Source organism: Channa argus, chromosome 15, assembly GCF_033026475.1.
Source record: "Channa argus isolate prfri chromosome 15, Channa argus male v1.0, whole genome shotgun sequence".
NCBI classification, from domain to species: Eukaryota; Metazoa; Chordata; class Actinopteri; order Anabantiformes; family Channidae; genus Channa; species Channa argus.
Window position 1 is genome coordinate 21164258 of NC_090211.1, and position 23288 is coordinate 21187545.

The 23288-nt window shown below is 39.5% G+C and overlaps 1 protein-coding gene across 1 annotated transcript in view; it reads right to left on the reverse strand.

The window, feature by feature from the left end:
* LOC137099286 (growth factor receptor-bound protein 2) overlaps window positions 1-20216 on the reverse strand; it is a 31198-nt gene extending 10982 nt beyond the window's left edge. The window contains exons 1-2 of the mRNA XM_067475923.1: window positions 20061-20216; window positions 18478-18757 (exon numbers count right to left, since the gene is read on the reverse strand). Coding sequence (XP_067332024.1) covers window positions 18478-18555 — 78 coding nt within the window. The 5' untranslated portion in view covers window positions 18556-18757; window positions 20061-20216. The remainder of the gene's footprint in view (window positions 1-18477; window positions 18758-20060) is intronic.
* Window positions 20217-23288: the final 3072 nt, after the last annotated feature.

The window sequence follows — 23288 nt, forward strand, 5'->3', positions numbered from 1 at the left end:
AATATCATGAGTTTGAATGTGTGTGGAATATTAGAAGCTGTATAAAGCTCCATCAAGTTTTACATTTTACTCAAACAGCTTAGAGTTTGGTTTTTTAGTTTCTAAAAGCAAAATAAACGGCAGAATAAAAGAGAGAGGAAAGAAACAAAAAGAAAAATGCTTAGTAAGATTAATGAGGAAATGCGTGGCAGATTATGCAAAATCATCATTGCATCCCTGCATTTCATCAACGTCCAGACAAATTCAGAGGAAAACTGAGCAACATTACAAAGTCATTCAGCCGCATTTTGAATGATGTTGCAAAAAAGCACTCAAAGCCAATTTAATAACACCAGCCCAACTTATGGTCACAGACCAGCAGGGTGTCAAGTTTGAAAAGCAAAAGCTCAGGATGTGATACACAACCAAGCTGTCATTAGATTATTTCTGTAGCTTGGAGCGAAATAGTGTAGGTGTTTATCTCCGCATTAAGTAAGAATGACTCAGTTTTACTCAGAAATACTGAACAAGTCAAGCCGTTGAAAGCCATTTTTTCCCACCACATTTGATCACAATTATTTGCATAACCTGAACCCAAAACATCAAACAGAGGTTTCACAATCCTCGATGCATGTCAGACACGTTTTCTTTTAGCCCTCTGTATTATTTTTTTTTGAAAAATCTACTCTTCCTTCCCCCTATATTCATAATTTCCCCTTAAGCACGGCCCAAGACAGCTGTCCTATTGGCCCCTGTATAATGTGAGTGGCCTGGCTCTATTTGCTCCAGTGATTCTGCAGAATGCCAGCTGTCACTAGCCACCCCCAGCTGCTAACCCTGCACCAGCTTCAGTGAATGAGGGCGTGGCCCTGGACCAAAAACAGAAGCTAGAAATCAAACGTTGTATTGAGTTGGGGGGTGCACTCTATATGTGCATGTGCTGATATTGGGGTAAACTGTATTACACAGAGAGATGCAAAGTGTTTACACTAGTCAAAGTGGTGCTATCTGAGCCAAGACTCAAACAAAGGGCCTTAGCCTCAGGGCTGACACACTACACTGACCTTTCAATGAAAGCACACAAACTGATCCAACACTGCTTGGTAGCCAACTGACTCTGTTGACTATATAAAAAGAGTTATTAAAAACGTATCCTCTGGGGACCATAAATGTCTGCAGTAAATTTCCCTGATATCTGTCCAACAGTTGCTTAACAATCTCAAAGCAACATACTTTAAATTCAAGATGTTGCTAAAGAAACCAGAGTATGTAGAACAAGTATCTGGGGACCATGAAAGTCTGTGCTGAATTTTTAATTGAAAATACATCCAACAGTTGATTGGACATCATACACAAAATAACAAGCTTTTCACCCCCGTGACAGTGATAGTAGAAAGATTGAGGGAAAGCCAAAATCATAGGAATGAATCCTTCGGGGGCCCACATTTCACGAATATCTATGAAATTTGTTTAGACATTTAAGACAAAACCATAAATTTCAACTTAATGTTTGCGTTAAGAAAGAGCAGGAGAATTCACTTAAAAAGGAGAATAGATCCTCGGGTTTAAGCATCTCACATACATTAGGGGGAAATCAACAAAATCCCATAAATACATTTTTTATGACCACTAGTGTCTGTACAAAATGTTATAAAATTCAGTGCACTAGTTACGACATCTTACTCAAATACTTGAGATATTTCAAATTAAAAACAAAAACATTAACCTCGTAGATGATCTACAGGAAAATTCAATGAATCCATAAAGATATTTTACAAAATTTAAGTTATTACTACTGATAGCACTACAGGAAACACAAGAGCAAGACCAAGCTCAGTTTATCCTCCAGGGACCTAAAATAAAAAGAAATGTACCTAGATGTCCATCCAACAGTTGTTTAAACACTTCACCCACCACACACTTCACCTTCATGACTTCCCATAGAAAAATCTGGGGGTTTCCAGAATAAGAGGAACAGAACCATGACTGCTAATACCAGAAATTATGTCTATCCCTCAAACATTTAACAGATACTTTAATAAAAAAAATACACAAACAAGAAACTCATACCACCACTGACAAAGGAGGAGTTGTGCCAATATGCCCAACAGCCAAATATGAAAATGCTGTATTAGGACTTAAAGCTGATACTCTGCCCTCAGGGTGTTTCAGCAGTGTTTAGATGATGGAAGAGGTGGAGTGTAAAGTTAGTCTGTGGCTATATACAATACTTGTATCGGAGATACTTTACACCAAAAATAAAAGCAACAAATACTGTAGGAGTATAAAATGTGCCTTTATAGAGTCATGTAGGTGGAAAAGCTGCCAAGCAATGACACACAAATCGTCATCATGACCCAAGCTCGAGCCCACTTGTTGGCAGAGATCCACTCCAAGGAGCAGTTCTAGAATCCAGCTCCAGAAGTGTCCTTCAGGCGACCTTGCCTCTGAAACCAACCAGAAAACAAAACTTTCTGAACTGAAATCAAAATGTCACTGTTCATTGTTGTGAAGCAGACTGACTGCAATTGGCAAACAAGAACACAAATTAACAAGAGACATTTGAAGCCCTCGTGTAAAGGACAAGTGCAGGTCTTACAGTGAACACATCAAAACAAAGCAGCCTAGTATCCCACATGTGTCACTATGAAAATACCTCACAATGCTTTTCATCATTACAGAGAAGCCCAGCCGGCTACAAGTCCTCATGACCTTGAGTAATGAGTCAGTCCACAACGAAAGTTAATAATAGACTCCAGCAGATGGTAGCGTGTACTGTACACTGGATCACATATGAATTGCTAAGATGCTTGAGTCAATTTTCCAGGAGACACACGAACGAGCCTCAGCTTGTACCTGGTGGGTAACTCAATGTAATTTTCCCAATCTCTGATCTGAAATAGTTCATCTGCAAAAGCTATCATCTGGATATGTTCTTTCAACATACGTACAATAATACAATAACAAAAGTAATTTAAATGTGTTAACTGTGGTGTAAGTGTTGAGACTTTACCGAGCAACGTATGAAATTTCTTTAAAAGAGATCAATAGGTGATTATTCATATTTAATTCAAACAAGTGGCAAAAGTAACAAATTTTCCTCTTTTAGATATTTCAACACACTGAACGTTGCTATGATAACAGCTGTTTTAGTAACAACCCACGTTCGGCCATTACGCGCAACGAAAACCTTATTATTTTAATAATTCCTTTAATATTCTCACTGCTGTGGTGCAACCAGCAGAAGTTTTGCTTTATCAGAGTCTGCCCCAAGTAGCACATGAGTAACAATTGAACCCCTCACAGAAAGGTATTGACGCCCTTTTTCATTGTTGTGCTACTAAAAGGATTAAGTTGATCAATTTGAATGCTATTCATTTGCATTTCAAACACACTATATAAGGTACAACTTTCACATTGTTGAAGTTAAGGCCTTAATACGCAACGTAGAGCAGGACTAACATGACTCTGGATGGATCTGCTCTGCTCCAGTGTCCAGTGTCCACCCCTGCAGATAATCGTTTATTTAAAAAAAAACATTTAAGAAAGAGAAAAATAGACGAGAACACTCCAAAACACATCAAGCACTTAAAAAAACAGAACCTATCCTTTGTTAGCAGACAAGTTCAATCTGCTTTAAAAAGATCTCACTTTGCCCCCTGTTTACAGAAAGAAATGACAGAGAAAATAGTTTGCTGAGATATGCATCTGGAGTGAAATCTGAACTGTAATGCTTACTGGTCTATCTGGTGGCTCAGAAAAGTGAAGCAGCCCATGAGGAAACGCAGAAATCAAATATTTGCCTGGTTGGCATTTTTTTTTTTTTTTTTTTTTAACCACACAGAGAGGAGACAAATGCAGCATTGTCTCTGACTCTGTTCCATGCTGAGCCAGAACTGGTATATTACCCTTCTGTGGATGATATGTACCCACTCACACTCACACACACACACACTTTGTGTTTTTAATCTGATTGAGCCACAATAGTTGTAGGAGTTTCTAATTGAGAGGCTAAGGCCCAGACCAGGGATTATCCTCTCCACAGCTGCCACTGCAGACCACTGTCTCCCCCTCTTTCTCTCGATCGCACTTCTCCACCCACAATCCCATGTGTGACATTACACATAGGCAGCTGTCATTCACACTGAAAAGGCCAGACCCACAACTGTTTGTCCACTCTCTCTCTATGTAAAACCAGGAAATACACCAAAGTTATGTAAACCAATAAACATTGCTGCCGAGTTTCCATGTCAATATTAATCTTTCCAAGCTGTGTTAACTTTGAGATTAACTTGTGGAGGTACAAATGCAACATAAAAGAATCCTTTGTTTATTGAAGTCAACCCAGCAACTCACATTCTGTAATCAAGTCCAAATCCTTTTCATTTTTAGGTGATCAGAATTTAGGAGTGAAACAATAAAATCATGACGTCATCCTATTTTTTATTGTTTTAGTTCATATCCTCAGTTTACACTGAAGCAGAGAAAACAGAGATTTTAACATGTCTTTGATTTGGATGGAGTCTACGTGATGATCATAAGGAGATCAGACTGACATCCTCACTTTCCCTTTCCAGGCCTCCTAACAACAGTGAATGCCAAAGAAAATTCTCAGCCTAAGTAGGTTGATAAGAGAAATAACCACACTGAAGACATAACTATTGCATAAGGTGTACATTGGACTACCTTACTAATTATCTAACACTACAGGAGTTGGAAAGTAAGGTACAAAGCAAGACACAGGCAGCAGAAAAACAAGATGCTAAATAAACCGTGTCTGCACAGCACGGGATTGCAATAAATCATGAGCAGGGATTACCCTGCAATGCGAGTTAATCTGAGTGGGCGGCAGGTCCACCAGATAGACAGATAAGCTAAAGCTTCATCAGAATCACAATGCCAAAGCCTATCGGGTCCAGTTTTAATGGATGTGATGGTCTCTCATTCTGCTGTCTACTTGCAGGCCAGACAACTTTGCTTGGTTATGTAATCAGTCCACAGAAAATGATCAGTTACAACAGCAAAGCTGGCGATATGCAACATCAGCCACTGGAGGAAAAAAAAAAAAAAAAAAAAGAAGAAGTAGAAAAAGAAAAGGCAGTGAAGTAAAATGAGTGAGAGGAAATGCGTGTTTTAAAGTGAACCACAGATCACAAATTTCAAATCCAACAAAGTCTACAGAATCAGAAAAATTACATAAGAGGTACTTTATGCCTCCAGAGGACAGCATATTACCAATATTTTCAGAAATTTTGTCAGTGATAAATAGTACACAATATTGGCAAAATGTGAAAACGTCAGCAGTTCTCAGACATTTTGTGTCTTGGTTGTACAGTATTCAAATATTCAAAAAAAACCATCTCTCTTAACTGCTTGAATGTGTCTTTTGCAATGTGACTGGCGACAACATTTGTTGTTTTTTCATCTGCTGCTGGGCTTGTTGGAAGGCACGATGTTTTCCTTTACCCCAGAAAGACTCCATTAATGTTTGCCGAGTGCATTTCTCTGCCAATACCTTGGCCGGTTCAGGCCCACTGGGGATAACTGACTTCCAAAGCCTTTCATATTCTTCATATTCCGTGTGGCAAAATAAGCTCATGTTGAATACCTGCTGTCTTCTGATACCCACGATTCAAAAGCCAAACCACCTCCATGTGAGTGACAATGATGTTAGTGATCAGATCTAATAACACAGATTTTGAGGCTGGTGATGCCTCAGTCAAAAATTTGACGCAGCTACATTAGCAAAATATCTGGTGCAGTGAACGTTTGAACCTATTCTAGCACATTTCATGCACACTCAGTGCACACACGCTCAGTGCACACACACGCAGTAGGCTATCCCATAAGCTACGTGTCTCAGTGAATGTGAGGACTCTCACAGCATGTCATTAAATGTTTCTGCAAAGTGAGTCATTTTAAACCCCGTTCAAATCCCAGCCAATGCACCAGGTGTTACCTTAAGCAAGACACTCAGCTCCAGCTCCCTGGCATTGCCTGTGGCTGCCCACTGCTCCGCCCAAGGGGATGGGTTAAATGCAGAAGTCATATTTCTTTGTAAAATGATTATGTAAATTTATAGGTTGTCAGTGGTGACAAAAAAAGCTGCTTCCTTAAATGTCAGCTTGCACATCCTTTAAACAACAATAACCCCTACTTTGCAGTTTGTGGCAGATGACCAGAGGAGACAAGAAACTATTAAAACCCTTTTTTCAAAAAATACAAGACGGAATTCTGACAAGAAGATTTTGTATATTTGTGTTTTAATGTGTCAGACTGTATCTGAAAAAGGGGATTGTAGGTGGGCATGGCTCAAAGAAGAAAGTGTAAAATAAGCCTGGAACAGATTGCACAAGCACTAGGAGAAGCTAGAGTGCTTCTGTGTGTGCGTGTGTGTGTGTGCGCGTTGCTCTGTGCCAACTGTGTGGCTGTCCTGCAGGAATAGAATTTGAAACCTGGTATTCTGGACTCTGTAGTGGCCACAGATTATACATCAGGGTCCAATTGATTCACCCACTGAACAGTACACCATCTAGAAAAGTGTGGAAGGACTGTGGACTTTGGTCTTTAGAAAGAAAAGGTGCATTGTGTGTTGGAATATTAATTGTAAAAACCCTTCACTAATAGATAAATAACCACACTGCCACAGTTTGACAGGGGATTTCGCAGTGAGGTGCATGATTTGAAGACACAGCTTTCACTCGGTTTAGCGAACCAGAGTTGGGGAACAACCCCCCCCCCCAAAAAACAAAAAACAAAACAACAAATGAATAAAAAATAAGGCCTTGACAGCCTTAGCTCTCAGCAGGGAGGCAGCACTTAGATCAGGACAAGCCCGAGCCAGGGAGGCGACGAGTGCCACCGTGATACGGAACGACATACAGAAGGAGATTACTCTGGACTCTAGTAAATTAAGGGCTGGTAACACTTGTAATTAAAATAATGCTTGAGGCCATTACCACATGGGGAGCCTCCCTTACAGAACTAAGACTGCAGCTTTAAAAACACACACTACACCTCTGACCCAGGGCATGAACTCAATGTAAAGAACCTTCAATAAAGAACTTCTCCAACCCACAGTGTTGGAGCCATACAGTGCAGTGTATATTGAGGGAAAAACATATTTTTGTTTGTCCTGATGTGCCACATATGGCTCCGCTCAGCATATAGATTTACTAAATGACAAAAGGTTTTTGAATCATGTTTGTCTTGGGTTTATGTAGACAAAATAAAAGTTAGTTTGTCATTTCGGTCTTATCCCCGAGCCCTAGAGAAAAGTTAATGTTAGCTATCCAAATAGCTGGCAACCTAGTTGAGTGAGTTTTTGTGTTACAAACCCAGAAGAAAATCTCCAAACCTGAAAATAGGACAGGTGCATCAAGAACATATGAATGTCCTGCACACTTTTTTTGGCTGCAATACTTTCCTTCAGATACCTGATGACACAGTGCACTTGTTTTTAATTTGTCATGTTTCTTAAAAGGTGAAAACAAAATATGTATAATAGCTGACAATTATTCTGCTGTAGCTTCAACACCTAAAACTGAAGAAAGCTACTTTTCTTCCTGTTTGCGGTGTTTTATTGTTAAAAGTAAAATAAACCATTTCAGTGTTTTAAATGTTAGACTGCAGTTTGATAATTGAAATAAAAGGATGTTTTTAGCTTAGCTCCAACTCATTTTTCCTTTCTCTGCATTAGTTTAACCGAGGCAACAGGGGGCTGGAGAATTATGTTGTTTATCACAGCTTGAATTCTCGCTGCAGTTTATTTTGGCAATCCCCTATAATCACTACAAAGTATAATCACTACAAAAAAAAAAAAAAAAAAAAAAAAGGGGGGCGACAAAATCTGTTGTGCAGTAAACAGATGTGACAGTTTAGACAATTGTATATTTTTAGGAACAACTGTTACAGCTCTAAAGCACAACGAAAACATGTTGCTTACAATGCACGCAAACCAAAGTCAGCATTTACCAAACACAGTGGAAAATGTGACTATTTGAAAATTTAAGTCACTGCCCATTTTTCTCCTCATATGCTCTGCATGCTAAAGCTGATTAGAGAAAGATAAATCAAAGCCACAAGCAAGAAAGATATCTCTTAGTTTAAATACAGCTGTCAGTGTCTTTATGGAGTATCAGGAGGGAGGGATGGGGAGATGAGGAGTGAGTAAGATCTGACTACAGCTCTGTGACTCAACACTCCGCAGGGAGGAAGAGCAGTGAGGAGGGAGGCTGAAAGAGCAGGAGAAAAAAAAAAAAAAAAAAGGCACAAAAAGTGAGGAGAGACTCATCAAGAAGCAGAGAGAAAAGAGCGAGCAGAAGAAGATGACAGAGGACCACATTGAAGAATCACCCTCCTTGTGATCAGCTCAGGAAAACTCCTCAAAGGCAAAGAATACAAAATGAGGTCACCTCTCTCTTTTCCACAGCAGCGTAACTGGCTACATCTTATTCTGCAAAGTGCACTTTGTTCCATCTGTGCTAGGAGTCTAGTCAAATGCCTTTTTGTGATACGGCATCAAGTCACTAGAACTCTTTTCATCCCCGCTCTGCATAGTTTTTGGTGCAACCAATACAGTAACCTACATGTTGAATTGTGTTACTCCAGCTTTCATGGCTCTTAAGACGTCAGAAAAAAATGTAGAACATGTACGAAACATGAAAGGCAACACAAAAAAAGGGAAAAAGAAAATTTGTCTTTGAACTTAAACCAAGTGATATGTCATGGGGTGTTTATGTGAAGGCGTGGTATAATTAAACAGACCCGACCCATAATTGCTGCTTTAGATGGCAGATTTGACAAGCCACACTTGTCTGTGCCGTATTCTAGAATTAGCGTGCATCCATCCCTGGTGCATGTGTATACGAGTCCTAAAGTACCAAAAAAATAAAAATACCACCACCGCAACAGACCACTGTTTGAACTGCTGTTTGTGGCGAGCTGTAGCTACTCTAGGTGTTGTCTTGGCTGACAAGGTAGCTGAGACTCAAACAAGAAGCATGCGTCATCTGCATGGTCGGTCAGTCAGTCAACAGGAAATGAGGCTTTACCAAAGCTCCATCACAGTGCTTTTAGTAAAGCATGTTTTAGCCAAGCCACAATTCCAAACTCACATTCTCTGCTGTTTAATGTCCCTTTTGGATATGCAAGTAGTCGTAAGGTCGATGTTCCACTATAGCATAAAAGGTTCCTTTAGGCCATTATTTGAGAAATGATTCAATAAGAATCAACTCAAACTGTTAAACAGGTGGAATTTAAAAACAAACAAAAAAACATTGTACAGAATATTTAATTTAAACTTTATAGCCTCATTCTCAGAGGCTCAAAGGTTTACATACATTTTGTTAGTATTTAGTGGCACTGCCCTGAAATTGTGCAAGTTCAAAGTTTGGGGGTCGTCTTACACAGGCTGGACCATTTACCATTTTAGAGCAATGCTTCATATCACGTTTGTGTTAAATGAAGTTTCTAAATATATAAATACAGTGCCTTGCAAAACTATTCATAACCCCTGACATTTTTCCACATTTTGTCATCTTACTTGAAAATTGCTGTTCACAGATGCTCTCCATCCATCCTGAGCTTGAGTTATTTTGCAAATAATGTAAAGAAGAATGGGCAGAAATTTCACTCTGTCTATACCAGCTTTGCACATCTGTAAAATATTGACTTGGGGCGGCTGAATACAAATGCACTACAACACTTCTCAGATTTAATGTAATACATTTTGAAAACCATTTCTCATTTTCCTTTCACTGCACAATTATGTTCCACTTTGTGTTGGCCTATCACATAAAATACATTTATGTTTGGGACAAAATATGGACAGCTTCAAGGGTATGAACACTTTCCAACTGTAACAATACTTTTTTGTTATGCCACCAACTTTATGAAGAGCACCAGCCCACAATACGATAATGCCATGCTCATCTTCATGCTGCGGTGATGTTCTTCTTCCTCTATTGATCATTGTAGCAAAGAATTTTCTATTTGTGTTTTATCTGAAAAAAAGGGAAATTCCTCCTGTAATGGTGTCCACTTGCTTTCATTATGGGGATTTCAGAGATGATATGTCCTCCTGGTGAACAGCCTTTCAGCCTGTCATGATACAGCATGTATTACTCCTTACTTTTGTTTAAGTTTAGGCTAATTTATTATTATTTTTGGATATTCACATGACAACAAGCAAATACTGTGTCTTAAGAACTACTGATAACATTCCAAAGTTTGCAGACGAACTTGGTGGATTTAAAGTACGATGCCGTGGAATTCTGATATTGAAAGTAAAATAAATCTTATCAAGTGTAAATGTTAAATGGTCTGCACTTATATAGCGCTTTGTGTCTTATTTACTGTGGGGAAATTACATATCTTGTACAGGAGTCAATTTAAGGGGGTGGATTTCAACTCCGGCAGCCGGTGATAGTGCCGACATGTTCAGCCATGCGTTGTTGGGCAGGTATCAGGTAATAGTGGGTGGTTACTGGGACAAATCAGTGTCTTCCTGCTGCTGTTTGTTGACTTGAAACAGATGCCTCAAACATACAGACACACAGAACAGCCCACTAATGGAAAGGATGAAAGGTAGAGAAGGTTCTTGCAAACATTTTGCTCCATCACTAAGCTATGGCAATATTTGCAGTCTCTACATGTCCATTCATTTGCTCTGTAAGCTTGCAGGTAGTGTTATAAGCAGTAACAGGTTGTTGTTCTTGCTCCTCTTAAGTAGATTTTGGCAACTACTGTTTTACTACTGAGAGTCCGTATGCACATACGGGTTGTGTCATCGACAAGTTTACCACTGTATTGCAGGGTTATGGCACTGTATTACTGAAACTGTGCTTTGTACTTTTAATATCTGTTTGTTTGTTTCCATTTGTTGTGGGTCTTGCAGTTGTTCCTTTTGCTCTATTTCATACCCCCACAGGAGAGTTCCTATTATTAAAATCATAGTCACACTGTTTGAATTAGACAAAAGAAAGTTGTGAGAAAAGCAGGGAAGAAAATATGTATCTAAGCTTAACTTAATTAGGAAAAAAGTGTGGCCCTATGTAAATGAGAAATGAAAACACAGTCTCCTGAACTCCAGTGAAAACACATAAAGGCCTTTGGCAATGCCAGTAAATCAAGTCTCATCTGAATCAAAAACTGCACAATTAGCAACGTTGACAATTTATTGTACCTTCAGCTCTACACAGATGGCCAAAACCAATCCACTGCTTTAACTTTAAACTTCAAAATGTTCAGAAAGTCAGAGCTGAACTTGAATCTGGTTTGGGAGAATATGATGATGGATTATGAGTCCATCAAGTGTGGTTTGGGTTCCCGAGACATTCAGGCATTGTGAGGCAGCAGTAATATTACATCATCTCCTCGGTATTCAAGTGGACAGGGAGGGAAATCAATATCCTAAATACTAACTGGTGATGAGAGAACCATAATTCAGAAGAGTGTGGCATCTCAAGAGAAAATGCTAAAGAAACTGGGGTAAGGTGAAAGGAAACCGACTCTCTTTGTCAAAGAACTGAGTCTATGTTGCTCTGTGTGAATGCAGAGCTTTAGTGTTGTAGGTGCAGAGTTGCTGGAGTTTGCTGTGGAGACACAGGAAGCTGCTGGGGGTTGGAAGACACTTCAAACAGGATGTGAAAGCTGTAGCATTAACGCAAGCACACACAGATTCAAGGACATGGTAATACTGACTTCGACTAGACCCGACTATTTTACCACAGATGCTGAGCTCAAGTTGACGCTGTTCTCCAGAGGGTTTGGGGCAGCAGGACTGTGGATGGTGGAGGTGGCAAGAGCCGTGCTTTTCATAACAGTTATTGTGACTTTAACTTTCACATTTAGTTCATACCGTCATCAATGCTAAATGCTATTACTGTAATGTATGACAATTAAATAAAGTCAGAGACTTTATTTAAATTTAAGAGCTAAAACTTTTTCAGAATCTGGTTTACTACATTTTATTGTAAAACATTACCGTTCTGGAATAAATAGCAAGTAATAGTTTTTTCCTATAGTCTCTTAAAGAGGACTTTAATTTCTGAATCCAACATTCACTGTCTGAAACGTGGATTCGCTTATTCATTTGTGCTCCTGTGTTGTGCAAAAGTGATTAAAAACACATTCGTCTAGAGATTCTGCACATGTGCAGTTTACTCATACGGCCTTTACACTACTTTAAGTAGTGGTGATTTGGGGCATTTCAGGGAACATAAAATCTCTAGACCAAGCACTTTGGAATAAAGAAACATTATCTGGTGGAGCAGTGCGTTTGGTTATTGTTTTTTCACTCATGTGTGGACAAATGAAGGTTTATGGTACAGACAAATACACTAATCCAAGATGCACATAACAGACATTATCCATGAGTAGAAGCAATTCATTATTGGCATTGGGGTCTTCTTGGAGGTTGTTCTTGATATGCTTATTAAATTTTTTCTTTAATTTTCCACACAGTTCTGAGCTCTATTGGGAAGCTCTCATTCAATTTATAAAACTTTAAATGTGAGTTTTATGGCATACTCTATCATTAATGGCTGCTATATAATACTGACATATTGCACATGACTTATTTAAAAGTTTAAATAAGAAATGCTTTTAAAAACTGTAGACAACAGTATAGAGAAGTAGCAAAGTGTAAAGACAGATCTTAGATCATGCTACACAAAGTTAAAAGATTTGTTGATTGGAGTTAATTCTGTAGCCTTAGCATGGCTGTTAATCTTTATTTATGTAAAGAGGAAGTGAGAGCATGTGTACAGTGCTTGGGGCAATGACCAGCCTCTTCTTTAGCCTCCATGTGCCTGCTGCTTTGCCTCTAGACCTGCTTTCTGACACAGAAAATTAGCAAAATAAAATGAGCGTATGCTTCTGGGGTTGTTATTACAATCGCATATATACTGAAAATACAAAAATTCCCTCCCAATTAAACTAATCAAACATCGTGGTCCATGTTGTGACATTTTACTAATGGTTGAAAGATCATGTACACCACATTTTCACAGGTCTGAAAATACTTCTAACAGTAGATCTTTTCAATAATTTAGATCAACATTAACTCAAAGACGAGTTCTTCAGGACCAATATTACTAGCAACAGGTAAAAGGGACATTTTCTTTGTTGCTGTACCTCAAAGACAAGCGTCAGTGCTAAGTGGCACCGTAAAAAGTGTGAAGGTCTTGACGTCTGACGCCCATCAGATCGAACACAATAAAAAGGGCACAAGTGACTAAAAATATAACAGTTTACAGTTAGATTTAACGTAGGATCTTCAAACCACCAGTGGTGTGTTCCCTATTTATCTATGCTTGATGGGAACTCGCATTGTGAAACTCAACCAGTCTGCATTATGCAAATGCATCTTGAGCCCACACTTTGCACATTGTACTGTAAGATATTTTACCTAAGCCTACACTTCAGTGCTTTTTTATTTTTATATATTTCTGCATCAGGGCTTTAAGACAAATCAGTCTTCATATTTGGATTAAGAGAGAGCAGTTAAACAACTCTAAACTGTCTGCGATATAAAACAGGAAGATGAACTGCTGTGTGCCATGTAGTGATAAAGAGCAAAACGAATGTGCAGAATAACAGCACACACCTATTTTTAAGAACAGATATCTTGTATTAAACATTAATATGACTATGACTTGCTTGGAGAAGGACTTGAGGCATTGGAGTCGGTTACAGTGTGACAGTCTGCTTCATTGCTCGAGAGTACGGGAATAAAGCTAGATGTTGGTGTATGGCTCAAAGCTGCAAATTAGAGAGGAAAGCATAGTTTGGTCAGTCAGCTATGTGAGTCATGGTGCTTGCAGCTGGCTGAGTTAGCTGATGATTACGGTTTTGTATCACACTAATATTATTAATGACAGCAGAATTTTATATATATATAAAAAAAACAAAGGAATAACTCTCCCAAAGACTATAAAAATACAACCTAATCAATTCCCAGATTTCTTCTGAAAGACAATTCACAGACCTCCCTGACTGGAATTGTGGTTAGAAAGATGAAAAAAAAAGTTTTTTTCCCTCCATCCCTTCAGTGGTCAACCATCAGATAAATGCTTATGTAGAAAACCTTTTCTAAAAGCAGTTGTAATAAGGAGGAAAACTGTTGTATAGCTATTTGGCATCAAGTCAGAGCTGGAGCTGCTTCATATTTGGGCCTCGATACAGTGAATTTTAATTTGTCACTCAACCTGAGATGAGCTGTTTTTCTGATGCCAGTTACATATCCAAGTGGATGTCTAGAGTATCAAACCGCACTGGCTTCTTTTCACTAGTGCATCGTACAAACTCAAGTCCTAACTCCTCACTTTTGTATTAATAACATATGATTGTTAACTGTACTGTCCAATACAAGATTTTGTTACACATTTGGTCACATTAACTGCTAATCAGCACAAGGTGAGCAGCTACCTAAGCACAGAGAGAGCCAGACACGGGCAAGGTTTTGGAACACAGGCCTACATTAAAATGGATGAAGTTTTTCAGCTGGAGAAACCTTCGGGACCAGAATATATTGACCTGTTCAGCAGGTCAATACTTTGTTTGTCACAAACATTCAGCTATCTTGCTAGTTAGCAACTCTATGTTGTTGTGATGTTAACTACAGCAGCTGTACACTGAGTGAAAGTGACATTGGGAGTCTGGAGCTGGCCTGGCTTTCATTAGCTTTGTAGCAGAAGCAGTTCCAGTTTACTTCACATTCTGAAGTGTTTAGCGATTTTTGGGATTACATTTGGTTTGATAATTGATTTACATGTGTTGATGTAGTTTGATCAACTTTCACCCCAGGTGTAAAGTTTGAAGAGAGTTGTGGTTTTGGTTAGTTCCCCCAAGGTTTCCCATCTGCCAAAGATGCTGTGAATGCTGAGAAGTTAAGGATTCTACACTGAAGCAGAGCCTTAACATGGGCCTACTTTCTCATGAGAGGGACCCTTTGTCCCAACAGCAGAGCCGTTTAGTATTAGAATCAGACAGACGGAGCACTGGTATTGGAAGTAAAGGAAACCACAATGAACACTGTTCAAAATCAGGAAGTTACTCTGTAAGATGCTCCATGCATGGCTGTACGACATCAGGCAGGTGTACATTGATGAGGCAACAGGAAGACAGAAGATGATGTGATTATATAAGAAACGGATTAATATAAAAGGGACAAGTATGATCACAGTGTGGAACGAGACAGTATCATGTGGAAAGAAATGTATATGGTTAAACTTCTTCTGCTACACAAGGTGCTGTGTATGTTAACTATGTGCAAGTGCGCATTGCTGCTGATTATTTTGTAACATGTACATCACTGTCTCTATAAATAAAGCTTAAAGATAAATACTTTGTGGCTGAGATAATATCCCAGGATTTTATAATCCTGACTGAGTTTTGCAAACTACTGAGCTTTGTTTCAGCATCTAATGAGCTTTAAATGCACACTAATAGTGTTTTGATGCATTCGTTTATTCATGCCAGTTGAGATAGGAATAAATATTACTGTATTTAAGCAACTGTTAAATAGCCACACTATACTATACTGCCTATTAAGTTCAAAAAGCAGAGTGTGAACAGGAGGAGGAGAAAACAAGTGTTATTTAATATTTGTTTATGTAAAGTAAACTACTACAGAGAAATCAGCACAAAATGTTTTGCAGTTAGAGGCAGTATCAGGCACAGACATCTACAACCAGACTGGCATATTTTTATGTATTGGTTGGCTTCTATGACACAAGGTGTTTTCTAGTACTGTGTAAACCAGGCCAGTTCCAACATATTTTCTCTCTTGATAAGACAAGTTACTGCAGTTTTACTATTTCGTAAAAATGTGGACAAAAACGGTGATATAGTCATGGGATAATTGCCTGAGTTATCCCATGAGTATGACTATTACTGCAGTCCAATATATAATTTAAAATCTTGGAAGATTTCTTCGTTTATTAGATAGGAGCAAAGCAGAATGCAGACAGGGAACACAATGGGGGAGAAATGGGGTATGACATGCAGCAGTAACCATCAGGCTATCAGGGTGCTGTGCAATATATATAAAAAAAATGAGTGATTTATTTGGTTTTTATGTGTGTCCACTTATATACCAGTTTCAGTATAGAATAACAGGAGCCTGTTTCATCCTGTTTCTCATAAGTTACCTGGGGGGAAATTTCAGACTTGAGACTAATGTATGAGTAGTGCACAGAGGAACAAAGGAGGAAAACAGGATAAAGGAGATGAAAGAGCACAAAGTCGTTTCTGTCGTTTCTGACATCATGCCACTTCGTTGTGTCTCAAAAAGTGAACTGATTCTTTGAGCAAAGCAGCCACAAATCATTCTGATGAAATTACAGTGCTGAAGGGAACCCTCCCTCCACATTTCAGCTTCATTTTTACTTGAAATAAACGTAGCTTGTAAAATTGTGCTTGCACAGTCCATAACTCACTAGCTGGGTCAAACATGTGGTGGCTGGTTATGCAACTTATTTTAAAGCCATCGTGTAAAGCACTCGTGATCCCCAAAGTTAAACAATTCCCAAATCTGCTACAATACATTAACTCTTAATATGTCAGCTGGGGCTAGACTAGGCTTATATGAACCATGTCACCAGGTGATACAAAATTTAAAATAAAAAAATAAAAATAGTGGTTTTTCCTATTAACAAGGCTGGATCTCTGCCATCGGGTAAGAAGCTTGATCTTAAAGATTTTCCTAACAAGACATCTGGCTTCTGAATTTGCAGGAAAAGTATTTTTCTTCTCATGTGCAGTTTTAATAAGAGCTCATATTTAGCTCAGCATTTCCTGACCCCCCCCACCCTCCCTCCATAACTCCCTTCCTAAATCTCTTATTCAGGAATAAACACCACTCAACGCATCCATGATATCTAACTCTTATATTGTATCTGCAAAAAGACACAGTATGTAATAAGATAAAGATACTTTGTCAAATTACGTTACTGCAATTTGCATTCATCTAGATTGGGTCACTGAAAAAAGAACTATGAGAAGGGAGGTTTTTTTTTTTTTTTTTACAGTAAACCAATTAAACACAAAATGACATGTATATTGTGTAGCTACAGTCCTCAGTCTAACTGCATGTCAAAGTAAAGCAGATGTTGTCCGTGAAAACAAAGAGTCGTTCTGATCATAACAGGTGAAACTGAACATGCACAAAGCCAAGTGGTACTTTAAAACATGTATCCTTTAGAAAAGAGGCTATTCACTCTGAGCAGCACTCAATGAGCAGTCTTTGTGGGAACCATCATAACTCTAGGCAGTGGTTTTCAGTAAAAAAAAAAAAAAAAAGTACTGACCGTAAAGCCAAAGGGGGAGAAAGGGGAATTAAAGTCATGCATTACCAAAAGGGTGTATTTGGCTACATACATTTTCCAGGAAAATGAGGAAGTATGAAGGCTTATCTCTTTTTTTCCCTGCACTGCAGCCTGGCCTTCATGACTCTCAACAGAAGGATTAAGATGATTGCATTTAAATCCAAAAAGAATCATTATCTAGGAGAACTGCAGTATTGCTTTCTGATATCTTGGCTATTGCATCATGGTCAGAATGCTTTTCAGACAACAAGAAAGCTTAAGGCTTTAAATAAGCTTCTCTTGCCTGTGGATGTGGACATGCCTGGTGTTTCACAGAAAGCACTTTAAATAGATACAGAACAAAAAACCTTGTGTCTTTTTGTCTTTAATCACTTGACCTTCTGCAGTGCATCGTTAACTTTGCTCATTAAGAACCGTTTGCCCCGCTACAATATGCAACAATGCTTAGGTCCAACATTTCTTGTTGTTACTACATGAAATGACCATCACACGATGCTGCAGTGTGTTTTGGATTTTATAGCCTAAGCTAACTCATCCCTTTTTTCTTCTAACAATGGGTTTAAAAATACATCAAGAAAGAAAAGAATGATCTCATTGCAGATATGCATTTGATGCTGTACCTTTATGTGGGTGATTATTTTAGTTTTATCAGGATAGGTAGGATGTGTGTGTGTGTGTGTGTGTGTGTGTATTATATTTGTTTATTCTTTTCAATTCTGTGTGGACAGATATCATTTTAAAAACGTCCGCTGTGGTCTGCCAACGAACGATGTCTGGTGGTCCCAGCACCACACAGAAGAGACCAAGCAAAACTCTTCAGCACAATGATCCCACGATGGTGGAACGAGCTACCAAACTCTGTTCGCTCAGCAAATTCACTCCCAATATTCAAAAAACTGCTGAAAACAGAACTCTTCCGCATCATCCTATGCACTTAAATCTATTAAAAAAATAAATAAAAATCCTTTCTGCTCCTTCTCGCACTTGCATCTCATGAAATGTGATGACTTTTCTGATAGGACTTTGCTTTGATGTTTTCTCCTTGACTTAGATTTTTGCTGCCTTGTAATTCATTTGTAAGTCGCTTTGGATAAAAGCATCTGCTAAATGACTAAATGTAAATGTCATAATGGGCCTAACAGCCAAAGGTCAAACAGTTGTTACTTACCTTGAGGACTTCGCCACGCTTGAAACTTAGCTCATCATCTGCAGTTGCTTTGAAATCATATTTGGCTATTGCCTCCATGGTCCTTGTTACCCGCTAGAAAAAAATACTAGGTTGTAGTGATGTGTGTTTCAGGAACTAGAAGAGAGGGGAAAAAAAAAAAAAAAAAAAAAGCCCCACGTATCCAGGCTTATGTGGCCAGATGCTTTCCTCCGAGTCTCTCCTCCCGTCTATGACCCGATCATTTAGGGCTTAAGCCTCACATACAGTCCCAGTAAGGTATCTGCAAACAAGAAAGAATCATGATCAGTTGAGCCAAACTAGTCGATGCTTGGCCAGATGTTTAAATTGCAAACTAAATGGATAGATTTCAATTGTTGCAACACTTCTGCTGTGGACCCTGGGTGCACTCTTCTACTGTTTCCCACACAAGTATTGGTCACTTCTAAAGCTAAAACCAACTTTACAGCCTGCTAGTGTTGTTACTGCTGCTGCTACTCTACACGACATTCAGCAGAGAACAAAACTACATTTTTAAAAAAAGACTGTGACTAGTGTTAAACACACACGTTCGATGCTCAGTTCACTGTATTGAGTGACAATTGCTAAAGACCTGGTTGAAGGCCAACTACCTGCCCCAACCACCGAGGAGTTAATCGCCTAGTTAAACAGAGCTGCTAAGTTAACTGGATAGAACTACGTTATCCCATTAAGCTGTTTGCAGATATGCTGCCGTGAGGAGTCACAGTAATGCAGCTCGTTAAAACCGACAGCCTCCAAAATGACAACAACAACAACAACCACCAACTTTCGGCAAATCATCTGTCAACGGGAGCCTCCCGCCTCATCTAGAGAAAGCAGGGGACAGTTTTCTAGAACAGTCACTTGGAGATAACGCGACAGTAAGACAGTGTTAATGACACTGGTGCCGTCTTAAGCTATAACGTTAAGTCGCTGCAGGCAAACAAAGTAAGAAAAAATAAGAGGAGCACAAATCGCTGACAGCCGTGCAGACAAACTAATGAAAGGGGAAGCTGAAGTCCAACGGGTGCTGACGGCGATTTTTCTCTAGAATTTACCAACACGTCATGACGCTTCCTTGTCAAATTACTGTAACACTTTATCATGTCACGAGGGGCCACTTAAAGCTCTAGGCTGTGCTTTGAAGCGTCTTTCCTCCCTTCGCGAGCGATTTCGTTCCACGGCTCTAGAACGCAGACTGCGCCCAGTGTTCTAGAAACGCTGGCGCTAGCACGCCGGCTAACGGTCGGCTAACAATAACTGCGCTGCGGGCTCGGTATCAAACTTAACCCGTTCATTTCAGCGCAACGGGCGAATTCGGGGCGACGTTACCCGAAACAAAAGCTCGGCGGGAAATAAACCAAGGTGTTTCCAAAGGTTTGAGGCCTATTAGTCAGCGAACGTACGCTTCACGCCTTTTCCTCGGAGCGCAGGCTGTTGTTGCTAGCGGAGTGGCACGGTTAGCCCCGCTAACGTTACCGAACTTGTGTTCGCCTGCGTCGTGAACGGGAGAACAGTCCGTCCACAAGTTTTAGGTCAAAGCCAGAGCGTCAAGGAAAACTCACCGCTCGAGATATTCCGTGTAAACGCTGCCAGTATTACAAACGAAGCCCCGTCGTGTGATTATCCGCTCCCCGTTTCCTCTTCGCAGGCAACAAACGATGTATGCGTGCTGTCGCCTACACTCCGTCCAACCAGCCCAGATCGAGCTCCTAGCAGAGGGTTTGCGACGTTGGTTTCCGCTTCCTTCCTCGGAGCTGGGAGGGTCAGGGTGAGGAGGGAGGTGGTGGTGGTGGTGGTGGTGGTGCTGCTGTAGCCGGAGCTCCTCCCTGTCACCCTGCTACTGTCACTACGACTGCCGTTAATCATCAGCTCATTGTTCGGACTTACTTCATATCGCAAAACGTATGTATGTATGATGGAAGCACTGGCTTCTTTTGAACTGGTTTCTATGGTAAATTAGCTGGAACAGTTAGCATTTTATTTGCTGCTAAATTCATTCGATTTTTTTCCAATTTTATTGGGCAATCAAAGAACCACACCTGGCAACTATATTGAGCCAACTTATTAGGGTAAGTACAGTTTGGAAGTATTGGTACTTTCCTGCAGTATTTCTTTTCTAAATTTACCTTCATTCCATTACAATGCGGAGGGAAGTATTGCACCACTTACTACTACATTTATCTGACAGCTTTAGCTACTAGTTGTTTTCACAATAGCGACTCTAAAAATATAATAATCTAATCATTGATGGATCGTCTATTATTATGTATTAGTGAGCTGTCAGTACATAAAGTGATAAAAATCACATCCACATTCAGGAGCTGCTATTTTTTGTAAACCAAGTCTTCTCCAATACCACAGATCTCTGTTCTTATTTATTGTAACAATTACTAGAAATTTTACTTTTTACCTTTAAAAGTTTGTTGAACGAATTTCCACCACAGTACTTTAAACTACATTGGTTTCTTTTACTTTTGCACTTGACGTACATTCGCTTGAGTAAAGTGTTTGGAGTAGTACTTGTACATTTAGTATTTCTTTACACAAGTACTTGCACTTTTACTTGAGTATTGAGTGTTTCCTTCTACCAACTCTGTAAATAATTTATAAAATACGAAGCTTTGTTCTAAATTAAACCACAACACAATAAATACAAGTAGAGCATTTTTCATACAAAAATACCAAATATTTACGTGTCCTGGCCTAAATCGTAAATCTGAGGATTTGATGCTTTTTCTGGTTATGATTTAAAATATTTTAATATGGCAAGTTAGAGGTTTGAGTCTAGTCTTCACAGATTAATAATGTCATTAAATATTAAGGGTGGGTAAAATAATGCAAGGTGGGGCAACAAAGACAGACTAGATACGCCTGGAGCATCTTAACACTTTAAATATCATTCTGACTTTACATATTTAGCGATATCAGGAGACTATGGGGCCTTATAGGTGCCCAACTGCATGGTGGGTTTTCTGCACATTCACGGTATGAAGTGTCTTTATCACTTCCATCAAGAAAAACCCAGCGTTATTGCACCTTACGAACCTGAACCACCAGCTTTCGGCAGATGCTTCGCTGGGACCCTCATTAAAAACTAATCATCTCTCATTGACAAAATGTACTGTATGTCTGATTAGGTCAAATGCTAAAATATTTATTCACACAAACACGTATCCACAATACTTTCCCCTTAGGTCCCACTTAGCTGTAAGTTGTTACTTTTATCCACTTTAGAACCAGTTATTTGGAAGATATTAACATTGTCTTTTAATTCTGATCGTCTAGTTTAGTTAACACCGTCGTGTTAACTAAAGCAGCGGCAGAGTGACACTAAACTGACATACAAATCCTTTTCAACATGCAGGCCTGGGTCATAACCTCGGAGCTAATGGCTGCTCCATCTGCTCAAAGCTAGAAAAATGACACACAGAGTGAGTTTGTCCTCCCTGGTCCATGAAGCCCAACACAGAGAGGACAGGGAGGCCGTGGGGGACTCAGATCTCTGGCTGGTGTCTGCAGGTCGGACTGTAGCTGTAGCAGCTGGAGGCTCCTACTGCTCGCAGGTCCAGGCTGTTACCTGCTCCTCTCTGTCCAATAAAAGCAAATGTCCTCAGTCACTTCTCCCAGACTGTATGAAACCGAGCCAGATTTAGCTTTAGACAGTAACACTAAATACACCAAAGCAACCCATTAGTTAGCATTACAACCATCAAAAACTGCACGGAATTAGTACAATACTACAAACGTACATGTGCAGTGACCTTCTGGAACTGTCAATAAGGTCTGAACTAGGTAGTATTACTTTGATAGGATTTAAAACAGCATTAGCGTAACTGTCACTCTGCAGTGTTGCTGGGGTCAGAACAGCTTAGTTAAAGTCATGGGAAATTACAGTCACTCTTACAAATGGGACATTTCTCTCACATCTGTTCTCCCCACACGAATGAGACTTGCTCCTCTGCTTCGGTCATCACATGCTCTAAAAACGCTGTTAGCAACTGTAATTGTTTTTTTTTTACCCATGACGCATTGCAATATACAGTTAAACTGTAAAATGAGACGACAAGAAGGTCTTGGAAAATTTCATTGTAGAAATTACAGCTATGTGTTACAGTGTGTGACTCATTTAATTACCTCGTCGATACTGACAACTAGAGGAAGATTTAAAGCCACAGCAGGATAAATACAGCAATACTCTCACAGCAGTGCTATAGTGTCACACACTCCGTAATTAGTTTATTAATTACACCAAGCTAAACCTACGCCGTAATCCCATAGTCCTGCAGCAAGTCCACCCTCGTAAAGGGGATAGTGTTCAGTTTCTTTTCAAGCTGTTTCAGAGATCACCTGATGCAACTGCACCCCAACATTCACAGTATCATGGGAACCGGCTGTCATCTCAGCAGCTCGCAGACCTGGGACGACCCAGTAAGTGTCCTGTCCTCCCTCTGCCGTGAAGTAATTTACTGCTGGACTTGCTGTAGGATGTATTTTGATGCACGTTATAATTCATTTTTCGAGAGAAAATCTGGCGTCATGAAATATAACTATGACGAGTCCTGGGGTGTAAATGCCACCGAGGCAGAGTCGAGCTCTTCTTCATCACAGCACTGGCACTTTGTCTTTCAACGCCTCTCAGTTTTATTTTATCAATCTAGCCCTCAAATGTTAACAGAACCAAGAAGTGCAGTTTGACTCCACTACACACTTTGACCTCAATGAAAACACACAACACATTTCTAAAGGTTAACTTAAGAAATATAGTTGAATTCGCAACTTAAACTTTGACT